The sequence below is a fragment of the Bos javanicus genome, chromosome 1 (assembly GCF_032452875.1).
Source record: "Bos javanicus breed banteng chromosome 1, ARS-OSU_banteng_1.0, whole genome shotgun sequence".
Classification (NCBI taxonomy): Eukaryota; Metazoa; Chordata; class Mammalia; order Artiodactyla; family Bovidae; genus Bos; species Bos javanicus.
In genome coordinates, this window is record NC_083868.1 from 110,010,675 (window position 1) to 110,029,550 (window position 18,876).

An 18,876-nucleotide genomic window follows, 5' to 3' on the forward strand; every position below is an offset into this window, starting at 1 on the left:
AGGAATTGGCTTACAGTAAAGGATGGATCTTGCCAATATCAGAAGCAGCTGGTTTAAGTGGCTTGAACAAAGTCACTAAGATTCAGTTTCCCAGTGACAAGATGGCAGGACCAACCAGACCTTGTATCTCATCATCAAGTACAGCAGTAAAGGCTCTGTCCCCCAGAGCCAAACATTTCATCCTTATCCTGACTCTCACTGGGCTGGAAGGGATCCATACCTCCGCTAAATTAATCACTATGGTCAGGGGAATGCAATTTTTCTGATTGGCTAAGATACAACCTATTTATGTAAGCCAACTCTATCCAAAGGACATCATTTCCAGGGGAAATATGCATACAATTTTTACCAGAAGTAGGATAAGTGGATGTTGGGCAATCAACACAAGAGAAAGTCCTCTTCACCCTATGAGAATGACTTTTAACTGAGCTGGCAATTTATTTACATGATACTGTGATTGCCAGTGACATGAAAATATTGATATTTCCAATTGTACACCTTACATCTCATTCTTCCCACCGCACTACTCCACCACACTCACATACTTCATTTAACTGAAAGCTCTAGTTAGAAGACACTCAGAAATATTCTATTGCTTTGTGTGTAGGCAAAACCTCAGATCAATAAAGGTGGAAAGCCCATGTTATGCACACAAGGGGAGAGAAGTGCCTCTAGATATGACAATCCACTGGGTACCATCAATTAATTTCTGCAGTCCTGGCTTGGAAAAACCCCTAGTGCTGCTGGATCCTTCATTCAGTTGTTCAGGATTTCACTAGCAATATTAATAGCACAGCCAGATTGTGTGTTCACTCAGGCTAGTTATTTTCCTTCTCTTATGGTATTCACTCAGGCTAGTTATTTTCCTTCTCTTATGGTATTTTTCTTTTATCATATTTGGCTTAAATACTATCTTATTTTGCTACATTCCTTCCTCCATCCCTCCCCAAACCTTTTCACTGATGCCTGCCTGATAAAAGGCCCCACATCTGATATTGACCTAAAACTTCCTTGATTCCTTAAAGTGAGTTATTCATTAACTGAACCTAAATTACTGGTTGTTGGGCAAATCTTCTAGTTCTTTCAAACTACGAATCTGCTCAGAGAGGCTTCTGTAAATCTACTGTAGAAATAAGTGAAACTTTGTGCCAGTTGTTAGCAGTAAGCAGAAGTCTGAGAGAGGGAGGAGAAGTTACTCATTTGCTCAATTCAGCATGGTGAGTCCAGGGGAGGGAATCAAGTGTACCTTGGGCTTGACAAGCAGAGCAGGCAAGCGCCGCTGCTACCAACATACAGAGCCGGGCAGGGGCGACTGGCTGCTTCTGAGTATGGCTGTGGGTTCCCCGAGAATTGCTCTTGGGATCAAGCATTTTGCCCTCTATTTCCTATGATGGCCAGAATTTCCTGTGCTAAGAGGTATGGCTGTCTTTTTTCCTGTCCTTTTGTTCAGCAAAAACAAAAGCTAATTAAAGTAAATGTCAGAAGCTGCAGTGAGGCAAAGGGTGGGCTGCGGGATTAGGGCAGAGAAACTTTCAGGGGCTGGCTGATTATGCAGATGAAGCGCATTTGGGAGTTGTGTGTCTAGCCATGTATGCATACTTTTTAGTTATTATGGGGAAAAAAAAGCCACCTCTCTGTGGATTATTAAAATGTGTCTCTAGGCCTCTAGAGCAGAAAACTGTGCTTCTAGACTCACAGAAGGTGCATTTTGTTTTACTCCATCAGAGTTTGGGCTTATTTCTATTTCATATTTTTATTTACCTCAAGAAACATTTTGCAACCAGCAAAGAAACTGATCCTGCCTATGCTTTGCAAAGAAAAGTCGGTAGTATCATTACAGTCACTAGTTTGGACACTCACCATTATTGTTTGCTGTTGCTGTAATTTTTTTCCCTTGATAATTCAGGCACCTTACAAATCATAACTAAATCTGGCCACTTTTTTCTTTTTCAAATACATACTTAAATTGCTGTAGTACTCAACAGCTGAATTCCATGATATTTATGTATGTTTTCAATTTAAAAACTAGAAAAAAACATACTTAGGGCATTATTTGAATTGGTCATGCAGTTGTTTAATGTATGACATTTAAATGTAAATAGAGATACATTTAACATTGAATTTTCCTTGTAATTTGCAACTCTGGGTATGTTTTCTTGTAAAACAAACCCCGAAAATTGGAATTAAAATTTTTCGGTGAGATTTGTATCAATTCCAGAGCACATATGTCTTACGAAGTCAGAATTTATAAATGAAAATTGATACCCCATGAAACCATTATGACAGATTACAAATTCTTGGTCTAGAAAGTTCATTAGATCTTTCCCTCACTCCTGATGAAGAGAAATCTTTCCTATCTATTAATATGTGTGTTCTCATAAGTTGCAATACATGTCCAAAATTAAGTAAATTTTTTTGAGCTCTTGCCTAAACAGGGCATCATACCTATTTTTTGTATATGCGTATGATAACAAGCCTGCTACACACTTAGACTGTATGAGTTCTAGCAAAAACACCAAGGGCTGAGTCCTTTAGCATCATGTAGAATAACCCAGCTGCAGAGGCTTTCAGTAGGAGTGAAGTATAGCAACATGTCGCAGCATTGGGAGCCCAGAGAAGTCCAGGGAACAATAGACATCTTGTGGGAAGGGCTGAAATGTATGCGGCCCATTCCCATGGGAACGCCTGTAACGCTTTCACACTGTGTGAAAAAGATGCTCCTTGAAAAGAATCTTTAATCCTTTCTTTCAAGGGCAAATCTGAGAACTTTATTGAAAGTTTCTAGAACCCAAATGGGTCTAAGTTAGTCAGTGGGCATTTTAAACACAAGTAAATAAAATGATAATTTTTTGATCCCCGAAGCATAATGTAAATAAATATTGCTATTATAGAATTTTCTGAGGTGACAAAACCGGAGAACATCCTAACCTGGAGTTGGAAGCTAGAAGCTAATTTCTTCAGAATAAACTGGCTTCCTGAGATAGTTATGTTTATTGAAATCCTCCCGAAGTGGCATTCCAATAGTCAGGCCATTGTCTTCTGGTTCGGGTGTGTCATTAGTAGATTCTGCTAAATGAAATCACACTTGAACCAGAACACTTAATAGCCCAACTCTTGGGATACCACTCCATGGACTCAGAAAGAGTGTCCACAACTGAGCAACTGAGTGTGCCTGCATGCACACGTGTGCATGCACACACACACACACATGCATAATAGAGTAAACCAGCAATGTCTTATTAGTGCCCATTCGGTGTAGGTCACCTTGAAAAGTCATAAAGAACTTTTCCCTATAGTGCCCTGGAGGGAATAATACACTCCCTCCTCCCTAATAAACATGGGAGTGAGCACTGTGGTTACGTAGAAAGTGCAGGTATTTGGATTACCTGGCCAAAAAAATGTCTGAGATACATTGTATTTCAGTCCCTTTACACCCTGTGAAAAAATTCACTCTCACTGTTTGGCCGTGGTGGGGGTAGGGTCACAGTAAGGCTGTTTCTCCAGAGAGAAATTGTTTCTGAAGAAATCAACAAGGACATTTGTAAGACAGTGCATGAACTACCCCGATTTAAGACTATGAGAGACTACAACTAGGATATAAATAAAACACAAATGGAAAAGACCTAGGCATCTCTAATGCTGTGAATTTAGTCTTAGGTAGCAGCAGAGTCATTGTTAGTATTTAAAAGGTATGACATGGGGATGCATTAACAGGAGAATGACCTACAAAAATTATTATATTATTAAAGATATGATTGCTGTCACTATTTGTATGGTTGCTATATGCCAGGTCTGTGTTAAATGCTTTATATAATCTCTTTAAACTCTCAACAACCCACATCACCATCCTCAGGTGTAAATAAGGAACCTGAGGCTCAGGGAGGTTGAGTAGTGTGACCAGGTTTATACTGCAGGTAATGGCATAGCTGAATCCAGGTGTGTCCAGGTTTCCCCGACACTCCTCTCTGCTCTTCTTACTGCATTCTCACACTGTGTCCAACTCTGTACCCTAAGCTCATTTAAAACTAAAAGAAAATTGAATAAAAACTAGTGATAAGTACCATGAATAATGAATAGAGGATAAAGAAGAGGGAAGATTAAAGAAATATAATCTATTCCATTAAAAGAGAATAGAATAGAGATACTTCATCAGTATCTATAAGCCAGAAAGCCATCAATGAGAAAATACATCTATTCATGGATGTTTGGGTTCTCTATTTTTATAAACTCTTCAAGGGGACAGTCCTCCAGGTATGGATGGTATAAAAATATGATTGATCACCAAGTGTTTAGGAAGATTTTTGAGGCCATCCTCCTGAAGCATAGGCTCTGGTTTGGTGGCAGGTGTGTGGCCACCCTGAGTGCACACCTTTGTGGGTAGTTCTCCTGGGGAGACACCCACAGTGTCCACATCTTGGTGGTCATGCAGGTCACAACTTTTTGTGTACTTTGCCAACAGATAGATGACTTGATGGGATGAACAGACCTACTATAGGAAGCTAGGGGGAGAGAATAATATAGCTTGAAACATATGTTTTTTAAATGAATCATTAACTTTTGAAACAGTAAGAAAGGGTTTCAGTACCTTTTTCTCTTCTGGAGTATCAATAGATGAAACAGGATAAGCATGTTCTGAGAGTTGGACTATAAAGAAAGCACCAAAGAATTGATGCTTTTGAATTGTGTTGTTGGAGAAGACTCTTGAGAGTCCCTTGGACTGCAAGATCAAACCAGTCAATCCTAAAGGAAATCGATCCTGAATATTTGTTGGAAGGACTGATGCTGAAGCTGAAGCTCCAATAATTTGGCCACCTGATTGGAAGAACTGATTCATTGGAAAAGACCCGGATGCTGGGAAAGATAGAAAGCAGGAGAAGGGGACGACAGAGGATGAGATGTTTGGATGGGATCAATGACTGGATGGACATGAGTTTCAGCAAGCTGCAGGAGTCGGTGATGGACAGGGAAGCCTGGCGTGCTGCAGTCCATGGGGTCGCAGAGTCTGACACTACTGAGTGACTGAACTGAACTGAACTGGAGTATTGCCGTAGTGTTTAAAGTATTAATACCAGTCTTATATGTCTGGTCCAAGAACCTTCCAGCAAATAAAATGGGAGAAAAGGGAATGAGGGTATAGTATACATCTTTGTTGAGTAAGTCTGTTCTGTTTATTAGCAACTTCCTGCATTCTGAAAGTTTCAATAAAGTTAATCTAGAGCCAGAACAAGAGATGACTTCTTTAAGAGCTGTGGCTCATCCTGGACAAACACTCAGCTTTTCAAACTCTGTGTGGGACATCTCAAGGGGCAGGGAAGTGTTAATTAAACTGCCAATTCTACCCACTTCCGGAGGTTGAGAAAGGGCCCCCAGTGGGCACACCATTCACCTGTTTGAGTTCTTACTGAAGCCATGTTCTCTGCATAGCTTTTCTTTCCCTCCATTCTTCTCAGGCAAAGTATAGATTTCCATGAACAGAGGCAGTTTTGTTTTCGCTGTTAAAAACAACTCGGCTTTACCGGAGCGGGCTGTTTCACCCCAGGAAACAGAGCCTTTGACTCAGAGGTAACTCTCCACTGGGTGAGGCGCAGCCTGTCACCTGACCACTCCGGAGCTGCCGGTGGCATATCGGGCTGCATTCCTAGAATTCTTCCGCCTGGCGCCACAATGAACAACTTCAGGTTCACTGAGCTGAGTGGATTCCACTTGCGGTGCCCTCGGACTCCGATGCCCACCCAGCCTCAAAATAGATCGCTGAGTACCCGCAAGGGCCCCTTTGAGGAGTAGCACGCAGGTAAAGCGCGTTGCGGGGGACAGCTGGGATCCCCGGAAATGTGTCCCCCATGGTGCAGAAACATTTCTCTTTGCGGGGTTCTATTTCTCCATACAGAAACCCCATTTGTCAGCCAACACCCGCTTAAGAAATGTAGACAGAATAATGAGAACTCGGGTTTCAGATTAGGGTCTCTTATTAAAGATTAGGGAAAGAATTTAGGAGAGCCAAAGCCGGGGATAAAAAGGAATTTTGTAAGCCAGTTTTTGTAATACAGAAAGTACCAGATTTGGAGCCTGACCTACTTGGATGTGAATCTTGGCTCTGTCACCTGGGGCATGATATTTAACCTCACCAGTCCTGTTTCCTCTTTGGTAATAGTATCTACCTGCAGGGTTGATGGAAGATCTGAGAAGAAAGTGTCCAGCAAAGAACTTGGTACAGAGGAAGTGTCCTAGTGTGTGTATATACACATGCTTCTGTGTGTGTACGGCAGGTGCATACATCCACATACAGAGAGGTCACAGGACTATGACATTCAGAAGAGTAGGAAGTTTCCCAGAAGATGAGGTAAATTTTGATTTGGCTCTAACCCTCTGGGGTGTTGCAAAGAGAGCAGTTAGAAAAGCTACACACCTGAACAAAACACTGACCAGAGCTGCTGAAAGATAAATAACATGTCTTGTTGATTCTTGTCCAGGAAAGGGAAGACTGGATGCAGGCCACTCTTTAGATGAGGATGGATGGGAAGGGAGGCAGCTCAGTAATTATCATATACAGTCATGTATGCACCTGTACTCAGTCCTGAGAGGGCTTTGTCCTGGGAGATCAACTGCTTTCAATCCTGGCTCTGCAACTTACTCAGCAGATCCCCCTGGACTGCTTGTTTTCATCTCTGAACATCAGTTTCTCGTCACATGAAATTGTCCTGAGAATTCAGTGACTCATTATTTGGGAAGCTCTTAGAGTAGTGCCTGACTCATGGTAAACACCCGCTGAACACCAGCTGGTGGTGTCATTATTTTACAAGGTGCTTTTTTGTGTGTTGTCTGTTTTGATCTTTAAAAAGATAAGATAGATTTGGTGTGCCTTGGACCCATTTTGCAGATGAGAAAACTGAGGTTTGGGAAAGGTAGAGCATGAAGCCAAGGCCCAACAACTACTGAGTAGCTGAGCTAGAACTTCAGTCTGGGTCCCCACACAAGTAGGTGACCCAGTGTGCACTGGGCACACATGCATTGAAGGACACCTCTCCTAAAAGTTTTGGCTGAACACCATTTCCTGCACATAGCCATTTCCTTATTATTTTCCCCTAGGAGATATCGCTCTCCCTTATACTTCCCCAAACTTCCTTTGTAGTCTTAGGGGACTTTTTTCTCGGTCATCCTTATAATGTAGAATGTTTGGTACAAGTCTCCTCTCTCACTCCCTCACCCCTGGATGTGTGAATGTCTTCATGTACAGCTGTGTGTTGAACAATAATGTTGGACATGGCAGACACACAATTGGAAGCATGAGTGTGGGGCTCCACACCAGGTGTCACTGCAGGTGTGAAAAAAAAAGAAGAACCCTGTGGTTCTCCAGCACGTATTTCTGCTTCTTCTCAGAGCTTCAGCTCTGCTATGTCTGGGGCAGCTGAATCTGCTGCTGGAAGTGCCTGATATTGACCAACGAGCTGACTGGTCAAGATGAAGTAATTTCCATCCAGTGTCTTATTTTCCTGAATATTATTTCACGGAGACACTGTCATTGCACATGTCTGAGGCTGGGGGATAGGGAGAGCAGGGGCAAATCCAGGAAAACATCACCTTAATTTTTCTTGTAGATACTGCAATTCACCCTTTCACATTTACCAGGGTGCAAAGGACTTTGTGGGCTTCCCAGGTGGTGTTAGAGGTAAAGAATCCACCCACCAACGTAGGTGATGTGAGAGACACTGGTTTGATCCCTGGATCAGGAAGAACCCCTGGAGGAGAGCATCGCAACCCGCTCCAGTACCCTTGCCTGGAGAATCCTGTGAACAGAAGAGCGTGGTGGGTTACGGTCCATACAGTCGCAAAGAATGAGACATGACCAAAGCGACTTAGCACAGCCCAGCACAAAATACTTTGTAGGAGCCTCATTCTCTGCTCACCCCAGCCCCTGAAATCTTCCCACTGCTCTTGTTCTTTTCTCATCCTCGAAGCCCCTCTTCCTTGTCACATTTCTGCTCTTTGATTGCCCTAAATCCCAGGGTATATATGGACAAGGATGCAGGGTCAGTGTAGGAGGGAAGAGGAATTCATTTTCTTGCTTTATGACTCTACCCATATCTTTATCCTTAAATGTTAACAATGCTCTCTATTCCTAAGAGTTGCCTCACATGGAGCCTTACGTGTCATCATCAGTCCAGGGTGGTTATAAACTGGAAGCCTAGCTCTGGAGTCTGGGTCCAAATCCCAACTCTCCAGTCTCCTAGCTCTGTATCTTGGACAAGTTATTTAATGCCTTGAGTTCCTCATCTATGGGCTTCCCTTGTGGCTCAGCTGGTAAAGAATCTGCCTACAATGCTGGAGACCTGGGTTTGATCCCTGGGTTGGGAAGATTCCTTAGAGAAGGGAAAGGCTACCCACTCCAGTATTCTGGTCTGGAGAATTCCATGGACTGTATAGTCCATGGGGTCACAAAGAGTCAGACACGACTGAGCGACTTTTATATACATGCATACATACCTCATCTATAAAATAGGAATGACATATCCTCATAGCATTGTTATGAGGATTAAATGAGTTAGTGTTTACAGAGTATCGAGGGCCTGGCATATAGACAAACATATCTAAATATTGGGCCTCATTTTAGAAAAGTGACACTCTATACTTTCTATGGAGAAGGGAAGAGCAACCCATTCCAGTATTCTTGCCTGGGAAATCCCATGGACAGCGAAGCCTGGTGGGTTACAGTCCATGGGGTTGCAAAAGACTCAGACACAACTTAGCAGCTAAACAACAACAATACTTTCTAAATTTTTCTGAAGCTGGTAGATAGTGCAAAATTTGCATGTGCACAATACTATCCTTAAAATCTCTTCAGTGGCCTATGAATTGCACCATTTGGAATACTACTGATAGTTTCTTTGTTAAGTGCCCGATGAAGGATTTGGCTTGCATTTAGAGATATGAAAGGTATGTATCTTTAAACTTGAAAACTGTATTCAGCACCAAGAAATGCTGTCTCAGTGATAGCTCAGGGGAAGGTCTGAGACACCCAAGGGAGCAGCAGACTCTCCTTTTCACGCTTGTTCTGGGGACCACATTCAGCCTGAAATGCTGGGCAGAACTGTCTGCTGCTTATGTTACATAAATCACTCTCAGCTCTCACTCTCTGAACACGTGGTGGCATTTTTAAGTTACCTGTATGTATGAGGTGGCTCCATTCTCATGTAAAGTGCAGGAGAACCCACTGACCTGAGATCAGAACAGTACTGCCACAGCTACCAGGGGTCTTGAAGAAGTCTTAAACCTCCCTGGCTCTGAAATGATTGCTCAGGTCTCCGCTAGTGCAAATGATCTGTGGTTTTATGAAGCCCAGAAGGAAGCTGATGAGAATAATCAGTTATTTATTTGGTACCATTACCTTAATTTCTGTGGGCTGTTAACTGAGTAGAGACTACAGTGGGACTTTATTATTTCAACTGTGGGGACAGAGGGAGGGTTGCCAGATCCCCAGACCCTTCCTTTTCAGCCTTCATTGCAATATTCTCACCTTCAAGCTCTGTGTTCAAGTTCATGCTCATGTTCTGTAGAGATTTATCTCGTGTCACACTCCCAGGCAGAATTCTTTATTTCACTGCCATTCGTTTAAAGAGTACATAAGAACTGAGGATTGAGATCACCTTCTGGGTTGAGGTTCAGGAAGTTTCTGTTATCAATATAGCACTGAAGCTCAGCCAATAAAGGTAAGTTAGGCATCAGTTTCCACATCCAGGAAACAGATATTGGGTCTAAAAGGTGTTTCCTGTGTTCTCTTTTCCTTTCATTGCCCTTTTCTGTTTGGTTTCCATCAGAATCTATTTGAGGAAATCTGGCAAGTATTGGGCATATTTGTTGCTGGTCCACTTGTTTCCTTGTGGCAGGAAGAGAAGGAAAAGGATATAGAAAGGAGAAAAGTAGGTTCTTAAAAAGTTTCTCTTAAAGGATCAAATTAAATTCTGGAAAATAGAATCATCTTTGACATGGCTTTTTGAGACAAAATAAGAAAAGAGTTCTTTTGAAGGTCATCAAGCCAAAATCTGTTGTTCCATGCACATTTCCAAATGTTTTTTTCTTTTCCTCTCTCTCTTCTGGGCACCAAGTTCACATTCTGAGCTCATGACATTCAACTAATGGCTGTCTTGTGTCATTTGTTTCTCTTGCAGAGAGTGTCAAAAAAAACCCCTCAAAGTCTGGAGAAGAATGACCTTTAGAGGTATATGAAATCTATGGCCTGCCACATGTTTTGGTCTCACTAACCTCTGCTGACTGAGATGCATGGCCCTGGGCCTGCAGGCAGTCCACTGATCATCAAACCTCTCAGCATGCATCAACTCTTCAGACTGGTCTTGGGACAAAAAGACCTTTCGCGAGCTGGAGACCTCTTCTCCTTAGAGGACTCTGAGATTGAAGACAGCCTGACAGAAGCTTTGGAGCAAATCAAAATCATTAGCTCATCTTCAGTAAGTAAACTAGGCTTATAGACTAGATCCCTGAAACAATCTATTCTGGAGCTAAATGATTGTATATATTCTGGGGGAAAAGATCTTTGCAGAGGAAAGAGGAAGGACCACTCAGGTTGGTCTCTCTTAACTCTGCCCTGTGGTTTAGTTGGCATCTAAGAAATAACACCAGGGAAGTCTTTGACTTGAGGGGGAGGGGGCAGTAAGACTACCTTTTGTCCATCCATGGAGACCAGAACTCTGGAAATTGCAGGCCAGAGTGGAATTTTCAAAGGAAGAAAAAAAAAAAGGATTGTCTAAAGGTTGTTTCTGTGTCCTTGAGATGACACAGAGATGAGAGGGAGCAAATCTGAGGAAAAGCAGACCCACAAAGCTGCACAAGAGCATCAGTAAACAATGCAGGGTGTTGGGTGGGAGCTGAATAATGAAAGAAGGCAAGATGACACCTCCTGCCATGTAGGCAACAGGAGACAAGGATAACCATCACTCTACTGCCAGAAGTGACAGTTGCCCAGGGCTTAATAATGCTGATTCTGTTTACTTTCATATAACCTCCATTTTTTTAAACCTTCTCCTTGCTCTTTTTTCTATACTCCCCCCATTTAATTCAACTCACCCATTATTAGACCCCAGTCGTGATCAGACAAATTTAAAATCTCCATCAACCCTCCCATTCTTTCACTTCTCCTCAATGTCAGGATTATGTCCTGAAAGCATGTTTCAAAGAGACTGGATGCAGAATGCCCAAGGTGGCTTGATGTTGACCTTCTTGGTTGTGCTTAGAGATTGGTCCCATTTCAAAGGCCAAGACCACCTAGTGTCCCCTCCCATCCTCTCAGCTTAACAGCTTTTCCCAACACTTGGCACAAACATGTGCCAGGCAAAGGAAAGAGACTGGACTTGAGCCATAAAATACTGAATAGCAAATATGTACATATTTCAGAGATAACAGCTTTCTTCCATGTCATAATGAAAAGATGTTTTAAAAGGCATAACAGCAACCAGTGCAGCTTCCTCCTCAAATCTGTCAGCGTGTTCTCTTTTTGGCTGCCATTAACATGCCAAGTCCCCCCAGGGACCAGTGAAGTCATTGCCTAAACAGTCTTCTTTTCTCAGGTAACATCTTTGACAGCAATTTTGTGTCCAGAAAATTAATCAACTTAGTCTGACTCAAAAAAAATAACAAAGCATTTCTCTGGTACATTTCCACTTTCTGAGTAGGATGTGCATGCTATTTTCAGCAACCCCTTCCGTCACATTCCTCTGGAAATAAATTGGCTGAATATACTACTGATTTCATCTAATAGAAAATATGTATATGCATGTGTATACACATACCTATCTGTATCTGTATTTCCCTGAAGCCTATTTCCACTAGAGGTCACTAGTGTCAGCGATTTCTTTTGTTTCTTCATGAGTTGCTTTGTCTCACAGATGACAAATTCAGAATTTTAGGACTGGTGAGTTCTATTATGTGTCCCCACTTTTAACCATTAAGGGTGGTACCTCCTTTGTCTTCAGGAGCATTGTTCATCCTTTAAGCCCTCCACTCAGCATCCCAACCAGACTAGTAGGTCTGGAGAGCTAGCAGTTCTCCTGCGATCCTCATTTACTAACTTCTGTCACATCCTGTTTCTTCCATTCTCTGTCTGTACCAAGTGGCACCATTGGTAAAGAATCCACCTGCCAATGCAGGAGACACAGGTTTGATCCTGAATTGGATTTCCTAGAGTAGGAAATGGCAACCCAGTCCAGTATTATTGCCTGAAAAATCCCATGGACAGAGAAGTCTCGTGGGCTATAGTCCATGCAGTTGCAAAGAGTCAGACACAAACTGAGCACACACAGACACACACACAATTGTGGCAAAGAGTAGATAAGTGGCAGGAAGAAAAGAATCAATTTTTTTAAGAGAGTTTTGATCATGCAGATCAATCCAGTTTTTAAATGCAGGGATCATGTTGATCAATCCAGTTTTTAAGTTGCTCATCGATTCTACTTATAAATATGTCACTGTTAGCATTCCTTCCCTCCTCCCTTCCTTTAAAAGCCAGTTCAAGTTCCATTGTTCCTGAAACAATTTCTAGTGTGTCTAGTTCTTAGTGATTGCTTCTTTCCAAAAAGACTTAATTACGCTTTTGTGTTATAGTCCGTTCTTATAGAAAGTCATCTATTCATACATCCTCAAGTGCGATCTCTATATGGGGGAATCCCAGATCTATGTTTCAGCCTTCAGATCTCTTGCTAAACTTCAAGCTCATACTAATTGATATCCATCACATCAAATTCAATATATCTAAATTAGAAGTTATCACCTTTCTTCCATTTATACTACCTTTTTACGAGATCTCCAGGTTTGAAACGTGGAGTCATTATTAACTTCTTTCTCTCACTCTCTCCTTTCCCTGCCTTTGGCCTTGCCTTTCTCTAGTTCAATCTACTAACAATTACCAGCTTAAATTTCCCAAGCCAGATTTTGTTACATGTCTTTCCATTGTTCATGCCCTTTCCATGATGTCTCAGTGACTGTGATATTCAGTGACTAATACCAGCAATTAGAGCCTTGAACCACAGTACCTACTCTGTGGTTTCTTCTTGTAGCTGCATCCCATCCTTCCCTTATAACCAAGACCCACTAAATATTCCTTCTTAGACCTTTACTAATGACCTTGCATCTCAGTAATCAGTTCCACCTCTCAGTTCAGTTCAGTCGCTCAGTTGTGTCCAACTCTTTGGCGACTGCATGGACTGCAGCACGCCAGGCCTCCCTGTCCATCATCAACTCCCAGAGTTTACTCAAACTCATGTCCATTGAACCAGTGATGCCATCCAACCATCTCATCCTCTGTTGTCCCCTTCTCCTCCCACCTTCATTCTTTCCCAGCAATAGGGTCTTTTCAAATGAATCAGTTCTTCGCATCAGTTCCTCTTTATAAACATAAAACTGAAAGGGACCTTCTAAACTATCTTTTCCAACTTCCTTCCAGCACAGAAATCCCTTCTTCAGGATTCTTGACAACCAGGTGGCCTCTCCTTCTATGCAATGATGAGAACATGCTATGTTTCTGACTTTTTTTTCCTGGTCCTCCATTTTCCTTCAGTAAATTGTCCCTTTCCATTGCATGAACCCTTCCTTGATGGGGTCTTGAATCAAGTTCTCTACCTTGCCCTTTGCCAGGGAAGGGGGAAAGCAGGAGTGAGGGACACCTGACCCAAGATATGCCAATCAGATTTTCTTTCCCAGTGATTCTAGGAAAGAAATTAGCAAAGGGTGAGTTATTATGATGATGGTATTCCAAAGAGATAGTCCTCACTTCCTACCCTTCTGTGACTATAGCTGCCTCAGTCATTGCCTTTCTAAGGCTAAGGACTACAAATTCTCCTTGAAATCTGTCAGCCACCTCTTATCTTTTAATTATTTTATTTATTTTGCTTCAGTTATCCAGATTTTTTCTGCTGTTTATGATCAAAGAATCCTAACAACGAGATAGCTTGTTCTACTTTTGGAAGGTGAAATTGTTAGTGTGTTCTTCCTTTTAGTCTAATAAAATCTCTCTCTTTATAAATATTTTCTGTCCATTATCCTTTAGTCTGCTCTCTGCCCTTAACAATCAAGAGAATTAAACCTCTGTTGCTACAAGAACTTTAAACATATGCAGGTAGGTATCACAGAGAAGGCAATGGCACCCCACTCCAGTACTCTTGCCTGGAAAATCCCATGGACAGAGCAGCCTGGTAGGCTGCAGTCCATGGGGTCGCTGAGGGTCCGACACGACTGAGTGACTTCACTTTCACTTTTCACTTTCATGCATTGAAGAAAATGGCAACCCAGTGTTCATGCCTGGAGAATCCCAGGGACAGGGGAGCCTGGTGGGCTGCCGTCCATTGGGTCGCACAGAGTCGGACATGACAAGCGACTTAGCAGCAGCAGCAGCAGGTAGGTATCAAGTCTCACCTCTGGCTTCTATCTTCCCAGTTGACTATCCTTACTGTCCTTATATTTTCCCCTGACAAAGGAAGGCTCTGTAGCAGAGAAAAGTTACACCAGTCTGGTCTGAAAACACAATTTTGTCAGTACATGAGAAATGTTATTTAAATCATGCTGTCAGAAATATAAAATAGAATGCTGACTTAGTGATTTATAATGAAAAGTATAACTCATGTCCATCAGAATTCTTGTGTGTTCCATGCTGTTCTCGCTAAGTCTGTTTACTCAGTCTGTCTCTGTTACTGACTAGGCTTCTTCCTCCTGTATTTTAACCCATATTTTAGCCCTACCTCCCTGAGATTGTATTTAACTCAACTGTAAAGTCACCCATGTACAGGTTGTGCCTTGGGTTAGCCTTCAGGGTTGTTTGTCTAATCCTCACAGGGCAACCTCTTCCAGATTCTTGGAATTGTAGCTCCCAAAGATTGTCTACATTCTCAGCATTCTGAGTACCCTCCCCTGGAATCTTTTATATTTATTATTGTAATTTATCATTGCCTACTACTTGAACCAATTGTTTGAAATAGTTGCTCATACTAGTCAGATATTTTGTTTCTAAAGCTTCTTTTCAATAGTAACATGGTGCAGTTGGCCACATTTATCCTGTGATATGCCAAGAACCTCAGGTTGAATTAAGACTTGAAATTAGATAACTTGAAAAAATGTTAAGTATATTATGTCACATCTTAAACCATTGAAATAATATTCTTATCTCATTTTAGAATAGCTATACCTTTGAAAAAACTATGATTTTGGGAATTTCCTGGTTGTCCAGTGGTTAGGACTCTACTTTCACTGTCAAGGGTCCAGGTTTGATCCCTACTCAGGGAACTAGGATCCAACATGGTGAGTAATGAAGCCAAATTAAAGAAAAAAAACAAAACATGATTTTGTCCTGTACATTAGTTATCATCCCCAGCTTTGTATAATCTAGACATTTAGCAAGCAAGCCTTTAATCCTTCCCCCAAAGTCACTCACAAAAGAATCAAAATCACTAGATTCTGATCTGCAGTCCATGCATCAGTTACTCCAAAACAGAGCTGGAAAATATTTTATCTTGAGGCTTGCTTTGAGAAAATGACTTATTCAGAATTCTAAGCTCCCAAATGTGCCTTTAAGTTTTATCTTTTCATTTCAAGTCCTTTCTGGAATCAGTTCAGTTCAGTTGCTCAGTCGTGTCCGACTCTTTGCGACCCCTTGAATCGCAGCATGAGAGGCCTCCCTGGCCATCACCAACTCCCGGAGTTCACCCAAACTGATGTGCATCTAACGGTGATGCCATCCAGCCATCTCATCCTATGTCGTCCCCTTCTCCTCCTGCCCCCAATCCCTCCCAGCATCATAGTCTTTTCCAGTCAGTCAACTCTTCACATGAGGTGGCTGAAGTATTGTAGTTTCAGCTTTAGCATCAGTCCTTCCAGTGAAAACCCAGGACTGGTATCCTTTAGAATGGACTAGTTGGATCTCCTTGCAGTCCAAGGGACTTTCAAGAGTCTTCTCCAACATCACAGTTCAAAAGCATCAACTCTTCTGCGCTCAGCTTTCTTCACAGTCCAACTCTCACATCCATACATGACCACTGGAAAAACCATAGCCTTGACTAGGCAGACCTTTGTTGGCAAAGTAATGTCTCTGCTTTTGAATATGCTATCTAGGTTGGTCATAACTTTCCTTCCAAGGAGTAAGCGTCTTTTAATTTCATGGCTACAATCACCATCTGCAGTGATTTTGGAGCCCCGAAAAATAAAGTCTGACACTGTTTCCACTGATTCCCCATCTATTTCCCATGAAGTGATGGGACCAGATGCCATGATCTTAGTTTTCTGAATGTTGAGCTTTAAGCCAACTTTTTCACTCTCCTCTTTCACTTTCATCAAGAGGCTTTTTAGTTCCTATCACTTTCTGCCATAGGAGTGGTGTCATCTGCATATCTGAGGTTATTAACATTTCTCCTGGCAATCTTGATTCCAGCTTGTGCTTCTTCCAGTCCAGTGTTTCTCATGATGTACTCTGCATAGAAGTTAAATAAGCAGAATGACAATATACAGCCTTGACGTACTCCTTTTCCTATTTGGAACCAGTCTGTTTTTCCATGTCCAGTTCTAACTGTTTCTTCCTGACCTGCATATAGGTTTCTCAAAAGCAGGTCAGGTGGTCTGGTATTTCCATCTCTTTCATAATTTTCCACAGTTTATTGTGATCCACACAGTCAAAGGCTTTGGCATAGTCAATAAAGCAGAAATAGATGTTTTTCTGGAACTCTCTTGCTTTTTCCATGGTCCAGCGGATGTTGGCAATTTGATCTCCGGTTTCTCTGCCTTTCCTAAAACCAGCTTGAACATCTGGAAGTTCACTGTTCACATATTGCTGAAGCCTGGCTTGGAGAATTTTGAGCATTACTTTACTAGCATGTGAGATGAGTACAATTGTGTGGTAGTTTGAGCATTCTTTGGCATTGCCTTTCTTGGGATTGGAATGAAAACTGACCTTTTCCAGTCCTGTGGCCACTGCTGAGTTTTCCAAATTTGCTGGCATATTGAGTGCAGCACTTTCACAGCATCATCTTTCAGGATTTGAAATAGCTCAACTGGAATTCCATCACCTCCACTAGCTTTGTTCGTAGTGATGCTTTCTAAGGCCCACTTGACTTCACATTCCAAGATGTCTGGCTCTAGGTCAGTAATCACACCATCATGATTATCTGGATCATAAAGAGCTTTTTTGTACAGTTCTTCTGTGTATTCTTGCCACCTCTTCTTAATATCTTCTGCTTCTGTTAGATCCACACCATTTCTGTCCCTTATTGAGCCCATCTTTGCATGAAATATTCCCTTGGTATCTCTAATTTTCTTGAAGAGATCTCTAGTCTTTCCCATACTGTTGTTTTCCTCTATTTCTTTGCATTGATCGCTGAGGAATACTTTCTTATGTCTCCTTGCTATTCTTTGGAACTCTGCATTCAAATGGGAATATATTTCCTTTTCTCCTTTGCTTTTCACTTCTCTTCTTTTCACAGCTATTTGTAAGGCCTCCTCAGACAGCCATTTTGCTTTTTTGCTTTTCTTTTCCATGGGGATGGTCTTGATCCCTGTCTCCTGTACAATGTCATGAACCTCCGTCCATAGTTCATCAGCAACTCTGTCTATCAGATCTAGTCCCTTAAATCTATTTCTCACTTCCACTGTATAATCATAAGGGATTTGATTTAGGTCACACATGAATGGTCTAGTGGTTTTCCCTACTTTCTTCGATTTAAGTCTGAATTTGGCAATAAGGAGTGTGGGATCTGAGCCACAGTCAGCTCCTGGTCTTGTTTTTGCTAACTGTATAGAACTTCTCCATTTTTGGCTGCAAAGAATATAATCAGTCTGATTTTGGTGTTGACCATCTGGTGATATCCATGTGTAGAGTCTTCTCTTGTGTTGTTGGAAGAGGGTGTTTGCTATGACCAGTGTGTTCTCTTGGCAAAACTCTATTAGCCTTTGCCCTGCTTCATTCCATACTCCAAGGCCAAATTTGCCTGTTACCCCAGGTGTTTCTTGACTTCCTACTTTTTCATTCCAGTCCCCTATAATGAAAAGGACATCTTTTTTGGGTATTAGTTCTAAAAGGTCTTGTAGGTCTTCATAGAACCATTCAACATCGGCTTCTTCAGTGTTACTGGTTGGGGCATAAGTTTGGATCACGGTGATATTGAATGGTTTGCCTTGGAAACAAACAGAGATCATTCTGTTGTTTTTGAGATTGCATCCAAGTACAGCATTTCAGACTCTTTTGTTGACCATGATGGCTACTCCATTTCTTCTAAGGGATTCCTGCCCACAGTAGTAGATATAATGGTCATCTGAGTTAAATTCACCCATTCCAGTCCATTTTAGTTCACTGATTCCTAGAATGTCAACGTTCACTCTTGCCATCTCTTGTTTGACCACTTCCAATTTGCCTTGATTCATGGACCTGACATTCCAGGTTCCTCTGCAATATTGCTCTTTACAGCATCAGACCTTGCTTCTATCACCAGTCACATCCACAGCTGGGTATTGTTTTTGCTTTGGTTCCATCCCTTCATTCTTTCTGGAGTTATTTTCTCCACTGATCTCCTGTAGCATATTGGGTACCTACCGACCTGGGGAGTTCCTCTTTCAGTATCCTATCATTTTGCCTTTTCATACTGTTCATAGGGTTCTCAAGGCAAGAATACTGAAGTGGTTTGCCATTCCCTTCTCCAGTGGACCACATTTTGTCAGACCTCTCCACCATGACCCACCTGTCTTGGGTGGCCCCACACAGCATGGCTTAGTTTCACTGAGTTAGACAAGGCTGTGGTCCATGTGATCAGACTGGCTAGTTTCCTGTGATTATAGTTTCTGTGTGTCTGCCCTCCGATGCCCTCTCGCAACACCTACCATCTTACTTGGGTTTCTCTT

At 41.9% G+C, this 18,876-nt stretch overlaps 1 protein-coding gene across 4 annotated transcripts in view; it reads left to right on the forward strand.

Annotated features, from left to right (window-relative positions):
* The first annotated feature begins 1,087 nt into the window (after positions 1-1,087).
* The window catches only part of VEPH1 (ventricular zone expressed PH domain containing 1), a 277,180-nt gene continuing 259,391 nt past the window's right edge, over positions 1,088-18,876 (forward strand). The window contains exons 1-2 of one of the 4 annotated variants that reach the window (XM_061417635.1): positions 1,088-1,217; positions 10,164-10,460. In XM_061417635.1, coding sequence (XP_061273619.1) covers positions 10,272-10,460 — 189 coding nt within the window. In that variant the 5' untranslated portion in view covers positions 1,088-1,217; positions 10,164-10,271. Of the gene's footprint in view, positions 1,218-5,531; positions 5,792-10,163; positions 10,461-18,876 lie in introns of those variants that run through there. The other 3 variants (XM_061417655.1, XM_061417624.1, XM_061417644.1) reach the window with 3 other exon arrangements.